This window comes from Oryza sativa, chromosome 11 (genome assembly GCF_034140825.1).
Source record: "Oryza sativa Japonica Group chromosome 11, ASM3414082v1".
Classification (NCBI taxonomy): domain Eukaryota; kingdom Viridiplantae; phylum Streptophyta; class Magnoliopsida; order Poales; family Poaceae; genus Oryza; species Oryza sativa.
The window spans coordinates 18798591-18818535 of record NC_089045.1 but is presented as its reverse complement, the minus strand read 5'-3'; the positions used below and the strand labels follow the sequence as shown (position 1 = coordinate 18818535).

The following is a 19945-nucleotide window of genomic DNA, read 5'->3' as shown; positions in this document are numbered from 1 at the left end:
ATAAATAGAGGGGGAGCGTGAGGCTTCCCGGTATCGCTTTTGTATTGCTTTGAGAGCAATTGAGTTGCTAGTTTAGCTAGGGTTTCGAGTTTAGTAGAGATTTTTGTTAGGAGTGCTGTTGGTGCACTTTGTAAACACAGAGAGAAGCAATAAAGTTGTCATCTACTTTGAGAGTTCTTCGATTTGTGTTTCACCGGGTTTCGGCGGTCAGACCGGCGGCAAGCGACGGTCAGACCGGCGGCGCTAGGACGGTCAGACCGGCGGTGCAGGCAGGCAGCGGCAGGCGATCTCGGCGGTTCGACCGGAGTTTGATCTCGGTCAGACCGGCGTGTTCTAGGCGGTTAGACCGGTGCAACTACTTCGGTCAGACCGCGATCCATCGATTTCGAGGGTTACTTTTATTTCCGCTAAAAGTTTTTGGTTTTTGGGTATACCATCCATTCACCCCCTCTGGTTGGATTAGTTCTTGTGATTCGATCCTACAATGTAATCCATTCCTCATCTCTTTATTTGCCCGTGATTTCTCATCCTTGCTCATCTGCGGATTGATCGGATCAATGATCATCTGGGATTGATTTATTGATGGGATGAAGAGAATGACCAAGGATTATAATTTAAGGTACATTACGTAGCACCCATGCACTACTCGATGAAATGCCTCTGTAAGTTTGTCCTCCGTTCTCGCTCCTCTTGTCGTTACATGACATTGGATACTACAATGGCTACATATCATAGCAAAGGTAGTATTATTTGCTGCTGTTACGACTTAGGAGATGCCCACATGTCAGTAGTATTGCTGCTAGCAGCTACTTTTTCATTGTCATCCATCCCCGGCCCTTTGCAGTAGACCACACCAGTATCCTATTTTGTATTCTAGGGAGTGTATGCTTGAAATGGTGAGCGAAGAAAATATTAGGCCCTGTTTAGCTTGGGAAAAAGAAAATTTTTGGGTGTCACATCGAACATTTGACCGGATGTCGGAAGGGGTTTTCAGACACGAATGAAAAAACTAATTTCAAAACTCGCCAGGAAACCGCAAGACGAATCTTTTGAGACTAATTAAGCAGTCATTAGCACGTGTAGGTTACTGTAGCACTTATGGCTAATCATGGACTAATTAGGCTTAAAAGATTCGTCTCGTGCTTTCCCCCATAACTGTGCAATTAGTTTTTCTTTTTATCTATATTTAATACTCCATACATGTGATTCGATGTGATGTTTTTGGGAAAAACTTTTTGGGAACTAAACGGGCCCTTAGCAAGGGAACGCTATTTTCTAGCTTGGTGGGAAAAAAAATCTCTACTTTGCTAAATATGTCAGCTTTCTGGTTTTATCTTTTGTCGCATTAGCGTAGGTGTCAGACTGAATATATCATGCTACGACTTACATGAGTCCTCTATTTTTAGTAAACAGTAGCTAACCCTATTACGTGTCACGTGTTTTCCTAAATTAAAAGATAGGAGAGCATCCCATCTCCCAAAGTTACAGGGGTTCATTTTTCCGAGTTCCTTCGACATGTTTGTCTCAACGCTATCGTTGATGCTGAATGAGTTGTGCGAGTTGAACTACACATGTTGTATATGTATCTTTATTTTTACAAGAAACAGAGTGCTTGGATTATTACGAAGAATATAATTCACATAAGGAATGTGGATATTAAGACATGAAGTATCACCTATAAAATATTTCAACAAAAATGAATATCTATCTCCAGTACTCTTAAAAGAAAAGCTGAGGAGCACACAACATCGATGTGGACTGAAAAAAGGGAACAAAATACATTTAAACCAGAGCTCAGCATAAAACATGAAAAAAAAGGGCTATTCAATTCATTAAGACACATAACTAGTATGGAAAACGTTTCTACTATCCTGGCTTTGATTAATATGTCAGAATTCACTTCATGTCATCACCCCATGAATTATTTTAACACTAAAGCCTTGCCAACTTTGAGGTAATATATATAGCTACTTGCATGATCTACAAAATTCATTATTGGCATAGCGGCTGTGATTACAACTTTTTATCAACTTACTTGGATAGTTCATATAGTCTCTACACAACGAGAAGCTGAATATGTAATGATACAAGCTTAGGAAACGGAGCATGCAAACATATATATGTAATTTTAGCACGACGATCAAATGTGCATGCATACATGTTAACATTACACACAACTCTTTTTAGTTGACTAATGGGTTCATATATTAATATGCTCCACACAAACATTACATGGTTTACAAGTTACAACAAACACAATACACACTAAAGCAGTGATATTGTTACATAGAAATACTGATATTATTCCAATAATATCAGGAAGAAAACTTAATTTCACACAGAACAAACTAGTTTAGCTGTCATTGATGGCTGACCGAGAGACTGGTCGGCTATAATCAAGGAAGCTAAACTTTTATTTAGACATATTTATATGATGTGTATAAGCACACCAACAAAGCAACTCTGGCAAAGAACTCATATTGGTACTAGAACACGGGCAAGCATTTTTTTCCTTTTCTCTTGACACATGCATGTATGAAACTGGTGATGCACATTGTGAGATGTGGTGGATTGATCGGCAGTATAATGGTATGTGATAGGTATATGGTACTACAATGGTTGTATGGTGGAATATTGCCAATCAGGCTAGGTGTACATGTGATAGCCTGTGGTGAGTATATGGTTGATGATCTAGCTAGCTGAGGACGTCATGAGAAAAGTCACTTGACAAGTCATGATCCCATATATGGGTGAATAGATTGATGAGTTTGGATGCGATTCACCTGAGGTAGCTCGTCACTGTGGCACGCTCGTTGAAGGAGGCAAATGGCGGGGGAAACTTGCAGTTGTAGTAGCTACGGTGAGTGAGTGATGAGTCATCGTCCCAGATGAGCTTCTCCCACCATGCCCTCTCTCCGCTCACCTGCACCGCCTGGTTTAGGTCTTCTTGACTGAGGCGTGGGAGATGCTGTAGGCTCCAGCACCCACGCACATGGAGCTCCTTCCATGTCGGTGCAGATAAGACAATGTCGTCGCCGTCGTAGAGGTGCTTCAATAGTGGCAGCTCCTGGAGGCGCATCCTTTGAAGGCTTGGGAACTCAACGTTGATTGCTCCCTTTTCATGATCTTTGAAGAAGATTGTGCTGATGTTTTAGCAGAATAGGATGTTAAGAGTTGTGAGTCTTGGTAGTGCACAATTGCGTGGCATGATGCTCTCCAGTCTTGGGCAATGTTCCAAGTGCAGGTGGTTTAGTGAAGTGAATCCGATAGCTTCAATAGCCGAATTTGTGTATGCAAGTATGTAGAAATGAATTAGGCTTTTGAGTTGAGAGGCCCATGCACTTTTGAGTCGAGAGGCCCATGCACTTTTGTGTTGAGAGTCCCATGAATTCGGTAGATCTCTCCACATGTGATATGTTGTTTCAAATACATGCTTCATCCGATGGCAAAAATGAAGCTTGCATTCCTCCAGTTCGTCCAAGTTGCTCAGATTAGTAAGGCAGTCGACAAAAGAATCATTTATCACATAAATTGATTTGGCAACTTCCAGAAGATACTTTAAACCATGAGGATACTTATCTATTGTAGACATATGCACATGACGCGCGGTTTGATGAATGGCAGATCTGGCCATGTACATCACTGAAAATTCCAATGCTATGCAACGATGGTACACATCACCATAAGGAGATCTCTTATGTGCTAATTCCTGTAGCATGCTGGTCAACTTGTCTTCTTCATCCTCTAGCTTCCTAATATTAACGGTGGATGGTGCAATTTGAACATAGAAAGATTGTAAGAACTCTCCTTCTTGTACTAATTCTTTTGTGCTCTCACTAAAGCTGTAAAACAATCTGGAATCTTTGACGTAGACACGAGCAACCTGATTATCATAATGGTTGTCATGTCCTTCTGCATAGTGATCCAAGCAAAACACATTAGGGAACCGCTGCAGCTTATGCCAAGGAAATCGGCTCTGGTTTGGAAAACCCATCAGAATTAGTCGCCTCAGCTGAGGCAGATTAGGGATGTTAGCTGGGAGCTCCTTGATAGCAGTAGCTGACAGGTCCAGGTCTTCCAATGTGCCAAGGTCCCTCAAGTCCACACATTCAAGCTTTCTACATCCTTGTAGGGACAAGCGCTTTATGTGAGGAGCATTGATCAGTGAGAATGAATTCAGGGTAGGATGCCCATCCAATTTGATCTCCTCTTGCATCCTTGAATGCCAGCCTTGAATATGTAGTTCTTTAAGACCGTGGGCTTCTAAAATTGACATTGGAATTGAATTCAACAATTTGTTGTCAATGAGCTTAAGTGATTGAAGTTTTTGCATCCCCGCAAACATTGAACTTGGAAGTGATGTAAGTTTAGTCCCTGTAACCTCAAGAGTCAATAAGCTGGATAAAGCAGAGATGGAACAAGGCAACTCCACAAGGCTAGAGCACCCGGCAAGCATCAACTCTTCAAGTTTTGTCATGCCTTGGAAAAAATCATTGGGAAAATTGTTTATGCTGAGAAGGGTGAGATCAAGGTAAAGCAAGTTGTTCATCATTCGGTGTTTTTCATTTTCTGGGTGAGAACCACCACTATTGGAGACACTGTGTAGGCTTTTGATGGCACGACAACCTCTGAGAGAAAGCAGTATGAGGTTAGAGAGACACCAAACTGTAGGAGGGAGTGATTCTAGTTGAGTATAAGAGAGGTCAAGAACACGAAGACAAGGGAGCTTAGGCAAGATGTTGTCAATTAGATTAAGCAGGCTGGATGTGTGCAAGAAGTGCCTTAAAATAAATGTGGTTGGGTCATTGGATTCTTCTTTGCCCAGCAATTGCGTGCTCAAATGCCATGCTTGATTCTCCATTTCTTGCTGTTTGCTGGTCATTCTTATCCATCTCCTGTTTTTCAACCCCACCTCCTCCTCCTCCTCATGAAATATTTCATGTTCACTGAGTTGGGATGCAACGAGATGATGATATATTAAGAAGTGTGCGGCAGTCTCAGTGGCCTTACTAGCTTCACTTGCTGGAGAAAAGGGTAGCTTGAGCAATGAATACTCTGAGAATGCTTGAAGGATTGCGTGCCCAACTTGATATATATCACTAGCATGGTGCCCCTTGATGCGGATATGTGCTGCTTGAACTGCTCTTGGCTTACAACGGCTGGTAGTTGCAAGGAAGCCTTGGGCAGCCCATTGACGGATGAGCTCTTCAGTGACTAGTAGTATTGCTGTTGTTGTCTTGTTCACATGGAATGAGCAGCTGCAGCAGGGCGTAGTGAAAACACCGGAGTGCGGCACGGTGCCAGTGCTCCTCATCGTCGTCGTGCCCGACGACAGCCTTGGAGATGTCCTTGGCCGACTGATGCAGTGAGGAGAGGATGAGCACCATGGTGTCGTCATCATCGAAGGGACCATACACTTGATCACGTGCTGACTTGCTTTTGTCACAGACTTTTTGGGACACGGTGGATATGAGCCATCGAGAGTCTGTAAAGGAGTAATTAGGGAAAGGAAGCCCCACAGAGTATACGAAATAATAGGGCGTCATGGGCTCGTACAGGTTCTCAACCACCAGCAGGTACTTGTTACTGGACAGTATGGCGTTGATCCGACGCCGTAGATCGGCATAATCCGGCCGTGTTCCGTAACTCTCCACTGAGCCCCATGAGAAATAGCGCGCCTCCTCGTGGGCTTCCTTGCGCTCGCGGTATTCTTGGTCGTTGTTGAGCAGGCCGAGCTGCTCTGCCACCGCGGCGGCCAGCTGCTGGTCCAATCTCATGACGAAGCTTTCATGGATTTCTCCTGCTTCCTCCGGCGGCGGCGGCTTCATCAGCTGCACCTTGATCACGGGATCGAAGGGACCCCATACCTCGCTGATCGCCTCGACAGCGAGCCTTGTAATGGCCTGCACGAAGGAAGCGGCCGGCCCGACCCCGACATTCCAATTCACATAATAAGAACCATGCCGCAATCTGACGACGTTCATCTGTCTGGTTGTAGCCGCCTAGCCTGCCAGCCAAAACATGCAAATTAGGACACTACTAGTTAGTAGTTACTCCCTCCGTTTCACAATGTAAGACTTTCTAGCACTGTCCATATACATATAGATGTTAATGAATCTAAACACATACATATGTCTAGATTCATTAACATCTAAATGAATGTGGACAATGCTAGAAAGTCTTACATTGTAAAACGGAGGAAGCAGTTAATTTGTACTCCTACCTAGTGATATGATTGTTCTAATTAATCTTCAAGCCATAGGATATATACGAGCTATATATAAGATTCAACTTAATCGATCCATGATTTACGCACAGCACTAATATATACTACTACTTAACAAAAAAAAAAAACAGCTATCATACTAGGGATATATAACCGTACGTAAAGCATAGTCTACACGTCATTCAATTTACATACTCACATGTAAAGCCCTGGTTTCCATGGTGTTAAAATAAACTAATGTAATACAAAGCAAATTGCAAAAAAAAAAAAATCATGTTTTTCTACTGTTGTCTAGGTGGTCCTGCCAAACATGCATCTTCTTATTTATTTAGTCCTTCCCAAAATATCTTAAAAAACAAATCCCCAAATCAAAACATATTAAGTTCGATTTTAATTCTGAAATACATGGGTCAGTAACACGCTTTACAATGTGCATTAAGACATTCATGTCTTCATGTGTACTATAACAGAGCAAGCATCTCCTCGGGAGCTGCTGCGGCGATGACGACAGCAATGGTGAACTCCGGCGACCTTACGTTTGGGCCGGCGGCGGGCTAGAGTTTCGGGGCTTTTGTGGTTTTGAATTTTATTTTTTTTATCTAAATTATTTTCGCATGAGGTTGGTAACTTGGTATAGGTGACTGTATGCGGTTGCGCTGGTCGTATGCGAAAATCCGATTTTCGCACAACTTTGGGCGCAGGCGGGCCACCAATCACATGCAAAAACTCTATCTGAGTTTTTTTTACAGTCCAACAGGTTAGGACGGTACCAAATATGAGCCATTGATTGGATCAGATCCAAAGGCTATTATTCGTCAGTATCGCCAGGTACTTGGGATGGTACCGCATATAGCAGGCCAAACGGGCGGCCCGGCCCAGCACGGCACGGCACACTGACGGCACGGCCCACTAGGGCACGGCCCGTTAGATAACATGCTTTTGTTGCCCGCCCGGTCGCTTATTGCCACCGCTAATCACTAATCAGTGACCCAATTCAATGTATCTGTTGTAGCGTTGAGCAGCTGCTGCTTGACGCAAAGTCTATCGATCGTCGGCCACAAATTAAGTCGCCAAAGAGGGAGCTATCTCAGGAACTCACGATGGCTCACGGCCAACAAGGCAAGAATTGGCAGCATGCATGACCCGCAGCATTGGATAAAGTAACCAACCGGATGATGAACTGCCTGACACTACTTAAAAAAACTTTTTAGGTAGCCTATTTATTTTTACATACGGTCTTAAAAACACTGATTTTTCTGTACGAGGGTCACCATAAATTGCAAACAGACCGTACTTGGTCGTGCCTGCAAAATCGACCTGCATTTTTTGCTTACGGCTCCTCAAAAATCTCGCATGGAAAAAAAAAAATCAATTTTCGCAAGTAGACCTGTGATGAGACCGCAAGCGAAAATATTTTTTTTCATGCAGGCAACTTGGATAGCATGTGGGCCCCATGCATCCCCGTACTATTTTTTCTTCCGCACCTTACTTCATCTCCAACGCATCACTACTCATTTTTTCTCTTCTCCTCCAGAACCGCTTCTCTTCCCTTTCCTCTCCCACTCCACCTCATCTCTTCCCCTTCCCTCTCCCCCTTCTCTACTCCACCTTCAATGGCTGAGGTCGACATGGCGGCCTCGCGGGCGGGTGGCGGAGGCAGCCTCACATGCAAGCGGATCCGGTCGCCCCTGCCCTCGAGAGCGGCGGCTGTGGCCTCGGGGGCAAGCGGATCCAACTCTCTTGCCCTTGGGAGCGGCGGCAGTGCGTGGATCCGGCGCCCCCACCTCAGGAGCGGCGGTGGTGCGCAGATCCAACACTCCCGCCCTTGAGAGCGATGACCGCAGCCTTAGCGGAGGCGGAGGCAGCCTCGGGGTTGGCCGGATCTGGCTCCCCCGTTGTTGGGAGCAGCAGTGGTGCACGGATCCGGCACCCCTGCCCTAGGGAGCAGCGGCGACTGAGGGGATGGGCATTGTCGAATCTAGCCGTAGCGACAGGCTTAGCGGAGGCGGAGGCAAAGGCGGCCTTGGGGGTAGGCGGTACCGACGCGTGAATCCGGCTGCCCCCATCCCAGAGAGCGACGACGGCGGGCTTAGGCGGCGGTGGCGGCTGCGACGATGACAACAGCGGTGGCGGTCTAGGGTTTCATGAGAGAAAGGGGATCTAGGGTTTTGGCTGAATTTGTTTCGCCCAAATTTTTTTCGCATGCGGTCGGTATAGGTGACTGCATGCGAAAATGGACTGTGTGTGAAACTTCTATTTTTGCATAAGATTGGGCTGCACGCATGGAAAAATATTGATTTTCAGAGATACTTGGGTCCAGACGGGCTGCCCAGCCGCATGCAAAAACCGGGTTTTGACCATTTGGAAAAATGATTTCTGTACTTAGGAAAATGTATAGAGAGGTCCCCAATTAAGCTAGGCAACAGACGACAGTTTTTGGTCGGCGGCTTGTAAAAATAGCAATATTTTTACTGCTGGTCCTATGAAAATTAATTTTCACACATGGCATCCTAGAAGATCGGGGGTCGGTTGCTCCCACCCACCAGCGCCTTTATTCCTTCTTGCCTCCCTAAGCTTTCTCAGCCCTCCTCACTTCTCTCCCTCCCACCATCTCCTCCCTCTCCTAGGCAGCATGCTGCCATGCCACCATCGACCTTCCTCCTCCGCTCCCGGTCTCCCGCTCACTGCTGCCAGGGCGGAGCTAGAATAAAATGGAGAGGGTGCCACTCGCTTGCTTTACTCTACTTTAGATCATGTTTAGGCTGATATGAGTGCTTGAGTTTGGATTGAAGCGGGGGGGGGGGGGGTTGCACATATGGTAAAAATAGATGAATTATAGCTAAAAACTTTTCTTGACCGGATTTTTGGGCACCCCCCTCTCCTACCTAGCTCCGCCCCTTCTTGCCGCTATCACCATCGCTGACCACACCCGCAGTTAGTGGGCCTTGCGACTGAGGTTCCGAAGCCAGCAAAGGGATCTCAACTGGAGGCTCGTAGTGCTCGGAAACGGTAATCGCGACGATGCGACCTCAAGAGCATAAACCCACCTCTAGTGGGCCACACATGGCATAGTCCAGCGTCGAGAAGCTCTCAGCCATCCACCTCATCACAACCATCCTTGCCGAGGCAGCCGACCTCGTCGTGCTCCCTGTCGTGGCTGGCCTCCACCCCCTCCCTTGCCGACGCGATGCTGGTGTGTTGCTTCGACTTCGCCCTCAAGAGAAGACACTACAAAGCATGACTCTAGCATTGGGATACCGACGACAACGTTCTTGGCAGAATCGCATTGTGAATTGGTCAAATCTTTTTTGAATTTGTGACGGTGGAATTGCATTGTGAATCGGAGGATAACTAGATCTAAATTGGAGGGTATTTGGATATGGATTTTCATTTTTTTTTGCTAGAAATCATTTTTGCAGGCAAGTGACTTCAGGGTGCCCCAGCAAAAATTGATTTTTGCAAGGAGGTCTCTTAGGGTGCCCACCTACAAAAGTTTTTCATTGGCGGTTTGTGGCCGCCAATGAAATTAGTACATTTTCTCTCGCCATCAGTTGCTGGCGTGCCACCAGCCACCGGAGAAAATGCGATCTAGCCGCCAACAAATGTTAATTTCTTAGTAGTGTGATACCTTAGTCGATCAAGATTAGTGATTATAGATATATAGATGCAAATATGCAATCATCTTCTTCGGCGCGTCGTCTGGTATGGCTAAACAATTATAGATTATCCGATGCTGTTGTAGGTTTATGGATTACCAATAACCCTACAATTGCATCTAGCGAGACATTTAAAAATTATAAAAACAGAATCCAACAATGATAAAGATTGATTTTTGAAATCCTAATGGCAACAAAAAGGAGGGCGGTGGGAGGGCGAGAGAAGGGGTGGCAAAGGAATAGGGCGGCAAGGTTTGACATGATTTCTGAAAACTAGATGGATCCTGTCGAGACAAGGTTTGATTTTTGTTTGGTCACGAGAAGGGATGGCTTGCCGAGCGAGCAAGTGGAGGGGTGGCAAAGGAGTAGGTGGTGGTGGCTAGTGCAACTTTTAAAAATCATAACATGGGAAACACAATGATATGATGATAAGGTTTGATCTTTTAACATCCCGGGATAAGAGTCAACTATTTAACAATTGTTAAAGATATTTATGTGTAGAAAAAAATAAGATAATTTTGCATCATAATATAAATTTGTATTGGTGCTAGCCGCGCAATATTGCGCCAGCTACCCTACTATTTATTTTACCAATGCGCAATAAGGTATGTAATGTTTACATAATCAAATTAATGTTTGACACATTTGATACTTGATAGTTCTCCATGATGTTATTATTGGAAAAAAAATACAATGGTACGTCCGCAAGTGTGTTTGATATGTCTTTACTCGCAAGTCAGTTTTATGTTATGGCACTAACAGAGTGACATGCAAGCAAATGTGTGAGAAATCCACGTACTATCCGGATGGTCCTATCAATTGAGTACCGAAATGGTATTGATAACTGATAAGTGTATTTGCTATTTTGAAAACAATGTATACAATTTTCATATAAAGTTATATGAAGAAAAGTTTTATATCAAAGTTGTAGATTCACGACATCTACATTTGCAGCTGACTAGATTTTCATTTCAGCTCTTTTACATGCCAAAATACGCATTAGAAATGCCCAAATATTTTCATTAGCTGACAGTTTGTAATGTTTTCATGCAACCTTGGTTGGAGACAAATATTGTAATGTTGTAATTGACAACTTTTTTATTTGAAGTCATCAGGAGGCTCAAATATGCATATTGGGAGTTTCAGACAGGGAGAGTCAGAAGAAAAAATGTAGACAAGTTTGCTATGTATGTGAGATAGTAAGGAGGCTATACATGTAGAGAGATCTGAGGATCGAATCTCATATACCGCACAAGGACATTTTAAAAATCATGTGATGAACAATTGTCAAGGGTAAGTATTTGCTGAAAATACAGTGAATAGTGTTTTCGGTTTGTGAACGGAGTTGTTGGCTAGGAGGCTGGTCAGACCGGGCAGTGGCCGCCGGTCAAACCGGAGGTATTCGGGCGGTTTGACTGGGTTGCTCAACGGTTAGACCGGCAGACTTCATGTTTATGTCTTTTCAATGGTTTCTATACATATGTCATATTGTTGTGTGCTAATGTGAGTCAAGTTGGAGTGAACTTGTACTCGAATATGAAGTTTCTTTGTTGTTCATGTGTAGGTGTTGCTTGAGACCACATGAGTATAGCTGGTGATGGATCGAGACTAGGCTTGGGAGAAGTTGATGTCCAGACGGTCAAGAATATCACGCGGAATGCTCAGGCTAGAGAATAACACTACTACATAAAGGCTATTTGGTGCCAGTTCCAAACCCCATATAGGTGCCGGATTTGGCAACCGGCACCTCGCAGGCAGCACCTTTGAGTTCTCTCAAAGGTGCCGACTTCAAGAACCGGCACCTTTGAGGTGTATGGATCGCCAAAAAAAAAAAGGCTCGGCTCGGCTCAATTCGAGCCGATGCCTCCAAGCCAAAAAAAAAAATCAATAAAAAAATCACAAATCATACATTCACATCACCCACTTACCGCAATCACAATCATCACCAACAAAAATCACACAAAACAATCACAAAAATTACTCAAAAGCACCGCCGCCGTGGGGAGCCTGCCGCTGCTGTTGTGGAGATCCCGCTGTCGCTGTCGTGGGGAAGCTCGCCGCTGGGTGCGGGAGCCTACTGCCTCCCCGCCCATGGAGAGCTCGCCGCAGGGGCCACGGGAGCCCACCGTCTCCCCTCCTGCTAGATCTAGCGGAGGGGAGGCGCCGCTCGCCGCTGCTGCCTCCCCTCCCACCAAATCTGGCGGAGGGGAGGGCGCGGCCATCGCCGCCGATGCTGCCTCCCGTTGCTGCCGCCGCTGCACCATCTCCACCTGCCGCCGCCACCCGTCGCCCGCCGCCTCCCCTCTTGCACCGCCGCCTGCCGCCTTTCACCCGCCTGCCGCCGCCTCCACTTGAAGAGAGAAGAAAACGAGAGAGAAATGAGAGAGAGAGAGAGAGGAGAGGAAAACAAGTGGATATGGTGGATGGATAAGACTCAGGCCTTATCTCCTCGGTGGGCCCTGCCGACTCGGCTTGGCGCTGTGGTCGACTCGGCTCGGTTTGTTAGGTGCCGGGTTTTATAAAAAAACCGACACCTATAATATATTATATGTGTTGGTTTTAAATTAACTGACACCTATATAACCGGCACATATAATTTCTTAAAGATGTCGATTTTTTGCGATTTCAACCCGAGTACGTGGGAAAAGGCCTATAGGTGCCGATTTTAGCACTACCTATTTGATGTTTTGTAGTAGTGTAATGAACATAGAGGTAAAGGTTTCCATTTCATATGATATACACGTGGTGTTGTGTGTGTATGAAAAGAGAGGTCGAATTTGGATTAGACTCCAAGTTTGGAATGATTAAAGTTTGGTGTTGAAAGGGGATCTTGTTTCCCTAGTTTGGTAGGTTTCTTATGTGATTAGGAGTCCCGGTTCTAGTTGGATTTGTGGCTAGGGGCAGCCATGTTTTGCGTATAAATAGAAGAGGGGTTGAGGCTAGAAGTATATCAACTTTTCAGAAGAGAAAAGTTAAAGATTGCTTCGAGGCTTCAATTTTAGTTTGTGAGTTAACATATAAGTGCTTTAGATGCACTTTTTAAACACATATTCATGCAATTTGTAAACACATCTTCGTGTAATAAAGTTGATCTACTTTTAAGAGTTTGGTCGAGACGTGTTTTTCTAGATCCCAACGGTTAGACTGGCATCTACCGAGCGGTCTAACGGGCGGGAGGTCCGTCCGGTGGCAAGACGATGGTCAGACCAATGGCGAGCAGTGGTCAGACCGGTGGGGGTACTACGGTGAGACCGGTGGCGATCCAGCGGTATGACCGGTGCAATTTCGTCTAATTTGAGGGTAACTTTTATTTTCGCTAAAAGTTTTTTGTTTTTGTTGTTCCTACCATTCACCCCCTACTACACGTATTTTATCTGAAAAACTGAGTGACTTGGGACTTTGTGGCATATATACATATCTATTAAAACATGGAAGATTTTTTTTAGAATTTTCGCACCTGAAAAGTCAAAATTCAGAACATACTGGGCTTGGCTCTAATCTGTACCAAGCTTGAGCCTTGGCAGGTAAAGCTCGTTTGAGCTTGGCTCATTGATAGACCTAGCATGGACCCACCGTGAAGGACTCCATAGAAATTCTCATTTTGTGTAAATATTATATATCACAAAACTTGATTTTGCAGCCAAGAGAATGCACTGTATATAAGCAATAACTGACACATGATATGATTTGCGGCTGATGCTATATAGTGGACAATGCGATTTTCGTTAGTTCTTTTTTGGATGAACAAATTAATGACACGATATAATACTAAGATGTACATATGAAACTGTAACAAGAAGAAACCATGTATTTATCTTTTTGAAAGATGAGAGGATAGAACCGAAAGCTAGTTGGTGGCTTCCTATGGATGCAGGTCACAAGTTAAAAAAAAAAAGGTGGGGGCAAGAGACTCTTTCACTATATGTATGCATGATGAGTCACATGACTTCATGGTTTTTACCCTTCTGCGCTTCCAATTAAGAACTAAAAGTTGCAAAGCTTAGGGTAGGGGTGAAAACGGTACGGAAACGGACGGAAATCATCTTTATCGTTTTTGTTTTCATATTTTTTTCGGAATCGAAATCAGAATCGGAAACCCCGGAGACGAAAACGGAATCGAATATTATCGAAACCGAAAAAGGAGCGAAAACGAACCGGCGCGAATACGGTAACGAAAATTTATCGGAATAAAAAAAACCCTTAAACTAATAAACCCAATTCTCAACTCTCAATGGTCAACAATTCATCATAAAACACAATCATATAAGTCCAATTGTTAAGTATCAACAGTACATCATAAAACATAATCTGTGTAATAAATTAGTAATGCTGTTGATAAATCCCAATGCAGGGAAAAAATATTCTTATGTAATTTTAGATTTGCATAACAAATATTTTTTAAAAAAATAACAGCCAAACACCATAGTATTAACTATTCAGTGCTTAAAAAAAGAATCCAAGCTATTTTGTGATTTCTGGAAATTCCGATAAAAATTTCAGAAATTCTGAGAAAATTTCCGGAAAGTTTCCGACTGATTCCGAGTTCCGACGGAAACTGCCATTATCATTTTCGATTCTGTTTCTGAGAAAATATTTCCGAATCCTTTTCCATTGCCGAAAAATTCCAAAAAAATTCCGACCGACAGATTCCATTTTCGAAAATAGGTCTGGAATCCAGAAAGTTTCCGTACCGTTTTCACCCCTAGCTCAGGGTGCTTATTTGCCAAAACAATTATTTCTGTTTTAAAATAAGGAATGTGATGCTTTATGAAAATACAAATCCATCAGATTTTACCCAGGATTTATTTGGTCTGCTGGTTTCATTTTATCCAAACAATCATCAAAGTTTGTCCATGTTCAAATATTCATTAGATCATATGATTTGAGTAAATAATTGATCTCTATGATAATCAGGAGAGAATTCATTAGTAGCCAATGACGTTCTTTGGAGAATCATGTTTATGCCCCAACTGTCAAACTCAATTATGATTTTACCCTTATTTTTTAGTGTTTACGAATTTACCTCAACATTTTTTTTAAGATGAAGTCACCATTTTTCCTTACTATGGATGTCAGTTAGATCGATCGGTTCCACAATACTGAGAGCTTTTTTTTTTTTTGTTGAGAAACACGGTACAATCGCAGGCGCTCACAACACGCGCACAGTACTGAGAGTTAAAGAAATAGAAATGGAAAGGGAAAGATGATTTACGAAATATGGGATTACTCTTCTACCCCTGAGTAATATCGATGCCTCCCAAGACCTCATCGTTTCCATCCCGGGTAGGGATGAAAACGGTTCGAATATGGTCGAAAACTAGCACTATCATATTCGTTTTCATATTTTTTTTCGGAATCGAAATCGGAATCGGAAACCCGGATATAAAAATGGAATCGAATATTATCGAATACAAATACGGAGCGAATACGAAGCGAAACGAATACGGTGATGGATATTAATCGGAATATAAAAAACCCTCAATCTAAGCATCACAAGTCAACGAAGAAATATAACTCGTTATTTTTTTAATAGGACATCAGCCATGTTAGTCGTTCACCCTTAAACGACAGTCACAACTCAAAATTGCCCTCCAGAAAATTAATCCTACGACCTCCATTTCCTGCGCTTCTGTTTGTTCAGACCGGATCGAGATGTTTGCACCGTCGCCGGCGTCCACTCCACTGGTCTGCAATATAGCTGCAGGTGTGCCACTACCGGCCGGCTGCAACCTCCGCCAGCTTGCCCGGATCGAAGCCCTGGTGCTCCGTCGTCCTCGTGCTCCTCGTCTTCCTCGGCTCGTCCAGCGGTCCAGGCGCTACAGCAGCAGCGCCATGGTCCAGTTCGTCCTATGGTGCGCCTTCGCGGTGTCCTACCTGCTCGCCGCCGGCCTCATGCGGCGGCGCCGGAGGCTGTGGCGGGCGAGGAGGCGGCGCCGACAAAGAGGCGGCGGCTGTTGGCCGACGCGACGACGCCGACGAAAAGGCGGCGGCTGTGGTGATGGGAGACGAGACGGCGGCGGCAGTGAAGGGGCGAGGCAGCGGTGGGCAGTGGCGGCGGCCGCCTAGATGCGTGGGGGATTTGGGAGGCAGCGGCTGTTGTGTTGTCTGTTGCTAGCTAGCTAGGTTTAGTTGAAACTTCACATAACACAGTACACGCATAGTTGGGTTGGGTTGGGCTCCTTGGGCTGCTCCTTGGCTGATTCATATGAATGGCTGATGGAGTACTCCGATATCCGGAAAAAATCCCGGATAGTTTTCGACCGTTTTCCGATTCTGTCGGATATCACCATTACTGTATTCGTTTTCGTATCCGAGAAAAAAAATCCAAATTCGTTTCCGAATCCGAGAAATTCCGGATAGTTCCGACCGAATTTTTCCGAATCCGAAAATTGGTCCGGACAAACGGAAACTATCCGAACCAGTTTCATCCCTAATCCTGGGGAGGAGATCGAGCATGCAGCAGGCCGCGGCGGCGTCTCCTCGGTGGGGCATGACAGAAGGCAGACGGCCGGAGGGGAGGTTTCCTACATGCAATATGTACGTAATTCCTCCTTGATTTGCAGCCACCAAAATAGTTTTTGTATCCCTGGCCAAATCGATTTCTTGTCGTCGGTGATGAGGTTGATTCCTCCATCGTGGGCATCGTCGGAATCACATTTTTTTTTTTGTATGGGTGCCAACAGTTGTGGGAAAATGAATGTTTGCGGTGGCGGAGCGGAGATGTCGGCAGCGATGCAGAGGCGTTAGGGTGCCTGCGCCATTGGCTAGGGACGAGAGGAAAGACTAGGATGATGTGTGCTCGATCTATTGATTGATGCTAAGTACTCCATCCATTCCAAATTGATCTACATATAGTTTTTTTAGGTTATTTCTAAATGTTCGACATATTTGTGTTCATTTATTAAGCCTATTCGTTATTTGTGTATTGGAGTAAATGGACATTGATGCATGCATTCATGCACACAAGTATTTATAATCCACATGTAATATCTTGATTTGCTATTGGCTAGGAAATATTGGGGATGGTGTATGCATTGAGTTTGTTGCTAGAGTAAATATAGTATGAGAGAGTTATTAGCTTTTTTTTTTGTCTTGGTGTACCTATGAAATATGTAGATCAATTTGGAATGGAGGGAGTATTAATTTTCTTTAAGAAAAGCAGATCCTAACATTTTCAGAATGATAAGAACTTGATACTGTGCAAGTCCAGGCACGGATACAATGTGCTAAATTTTACAAAAAATAAAAAAATTGCAGTGGTCACCGTTGATCCAACCGATGACAGATAAGGGGATTAATCCTTGATGATTTTGATTATCTTTTTCATTGCTAATTCGTTCCTTATTTAATTTAACCATCATGTGCTAGTTATAGTTCTGTCAAAATTTTATCAAATCCTGCCAAAATTTAATTCAAATTCTATCGAACTGTCATATTTGTCAAAAATAAGATCATATTTAAATTGTTTCACAAAAAATTAGTTGAAAACGTTTTGAAGTTTCATGCACAAAATAGGGGTAAAAGCAAGTGCTATCCAAAAGTTGGGACAGATATGCAACAGCAAAGAAGGGTATAATTGTGTTTTCGCGCTTGAGTTAACAACGTTAAATTGATCATTCAAACCAGGGCAAATCTTTCATTCATTTCAAAAAAAAAGGGAGAAAACGTAAACCCTAAAAAAAGGCTAATATCACACTCGGACTTCAAAGTAGGGGTAAGAACTAAGAACACAACATATAGCCCCTAAGTTATTTTCTTCATGATCTCTCAAGAAGGCCTTTATGTGCAAATAAGAAGCTATATACTTACCACAAGTTTTCATCTCGCAAAAGATCACGCCATTTGTTATGCCATTTACTATACCGTTCGCCCATGGTAATTTTTCTGGTGGCTTGTACTTATTGGTGAATGAAAATCTTAATATCGATAATACCTGTATGCGCAAAAAGAGAAATGGATTAGTCATGACAAGTAATTACAACATTGACTGCATTGGAAAATGGAAACATCTACTTATATGGATAAATGTATACAATCTTAAGTATTATGATAAAAATAATTTATTAAAAAGAGATAATTTCATTTTTCCCCTTGTATATAAATAACAAAGGATGGATTCTGGAGTTTTTTTAAGCTATTGGTGTGAGTAGTTTAATAAAAAAATCTCCTTTAATTTTGCCACTTGTTACAACCATATTCTCTCTCCATCGAAAATTTTGACATTAAATAATTGACTTCAAAACAACTAATCATATTTTTTTGAGAGAAAGATCATGAGATTAAAAAAAATAAAAGAATATAATATTTTAAATAAAAAAAGTCAAACCAAATTTAAAATACGAAGCATTAAATAAGATTCCCGCGCATCCCTCTTGGTTGCATCAATAGTTGTGGTTTTCCATTCTAGCTTAGTACTAACACATTATAGGGAGTAAACTGCTGGTAATCTAACAAAAAATTACTATGAATAATTTTTAACAGAAGCTAACCTTCCCGGAGAATTCAGATGGTTGTCTTTTAGAACCCTCAAATATTACATAATCATAAATGATTGTCATTCAACACTATGTGATTTTGCATCGAGGGTGACATATTGAAATGTATATCACAAAACATGAATAACTTACACATTCCTAACACTACGTCAGGTTTACTTTCACTGCACAGAAAGCTTGAATGATATAATATTTGATCAAACTCTATAACTCAATGTTTACCTCTGCTTTTTTTTGCTACTTGTAGTGAAACGTCGAGCCTTCTGGAATACAATGCAATGCTTGTTTTTCACCAACAAAGCAGCAACTCGCTGTCCTGAATTAATCCAATAATGGTTCCAGTGTATATTTAGTCTCCCTACTTGAAAAGCTCGAACTATGTGCCTCTGAGAAAATGGAAAAAAGAAAGAAGCAATAAATAAATAATTTGGTAAACATATTTCTCAAACTACGTAGAAGTGGGACAATGAAACAAATGCTTACCTGACAGGTTATCTTGGTAATGCAATTTCCACGTCAAGAGAAGAGGAAGTACAAACTGTCAACAGCTTGAAAAATATTGAAACAAGGAAGAAACAAAAATATTTTTGGAGCTTTTGATCAAAAACTACAGCTAATGTGCAGGAAAACCAAAATATTTTTGGATTTTTTGGTAGTTTTTCATAAATTGCAACAGAGAGAAACCTATTGTGTGGGAAAACCGAAATAGTTTTGGAGGTTTTAGATCAATTATTATAGAGAGAAACCAAAATATTTTTTGATGCTTTTCGACAACCACAACAGAGAGAAGCCTAATGTGGGAGGAAAACAATTTTTTTTTGGATTTTTTGGAGGTCTTTTTATCAACCACTACAAAGAAAGCTAATATGCGGGAAAAAACAGTTTGTTTTTGGAATTTTTGAGGTTTTTATCAACCACAGCAGAGAGAATCCTGATGTGGGAGGAAAACAATTTTTTTGGGATATTTTGGATGTCTTTTTATCAACCACTACAGAGAACCTAATATGCAGGAAAAACAGTTTTTCTTTTTGGATTTTTCTGAGGTTTTTGTCACCACTACAGAGAGAAACCTAATTTGGGTGGAAGCCGAAATATTTTTGGATTTTTTATTTTTTTTGACAAATAGAATATCAGAATGGAACAAGAGTAGTTTTTTTTTCTTTTTCTGTACTGGTTACTACAAACAAGTGCTTAAATGGAAGCTTAAGAGAAGAACAGTGAGCAGATTGCAGCAAAAAGAATGGCTAGTTAGGAAGGAATGGAGGGGGCAAGGAAACCTGCCATTGCAGCACTCTCTCATATATAACAGAGGGGCATGACATCAACAGGTTACTTTAATTATCTGTAGAACAAAGCAAGGGATGATATTCTCTGCATAGGTAAAGCCTAAAGGAACACATATGTCGGAAGCAACGAACCGTATCCTGCATGCTTTAAAGGAAAAGAGCAAAAGAAACAAGGAGAAAACGACTTGCCATGTGCATCAAAGCCTGCTTTAATGATTATGCTCGGCCATGTATCCAAAGCAATCTGCCTCAACGAATGATCATGAGTAGAACAACTGCAAG

At 42.7% G+C, this 19945-nt stretch overlaps 1 protein-coding gene across 2 annotated transcripts; it reads right to left on the bottom strand.

Annotated features, from left to right (window-relative positions):
- Window positions 1-2183: 2183 nt before the first annotated feature.
- Window positions 2184-19640, bottom strand: LOC4350514 (putative disease resistance protein At4g19050). Of its 2 annotated transcripts, XM_015760027.3 has the most exons (5): window positions 18861-19640; window positions 18600-18763; window positions 17692-17815; window positions 5557-6007; window positions 2184-5485 (listed from the first exon to the last, which is right to left on the bottom strand). In XM_015760027.3, exon 5 carries the CDS (start codon window positions 5411-5413, stop codon window positions 3152-3154), a length of 2262 nt encoding a protein of 753 aa, XP_015615513.1. In that variant the 5' UTR covers window positions 5414-5485; window positions 5557-6007; window positions 17692-17815; window positions 18600-18763; window positions 18861-19640; the 3' UTR covers window positions 2184-3151. The 2 variants fall into 2 exon arrangements, with proteins under 2 accessions (XP_015615513.1, XP_066161580.1); XM_066305483.1 differs by having other exon boundaries at window positions 2184-6007.
- Between the last annotated feature and the right edge of the window lie 305 nt (window positions 19641-19945).

Excerpts from the sequence above, each read along its gene's own strand:
- LOC4350514 (XM_015760027.3), bottom strand. The coding sequence starts at position 5,413 with ATGGTCCCTTCGATGATGACGACACCATGGTGCTCATCCTCTCCTCAC.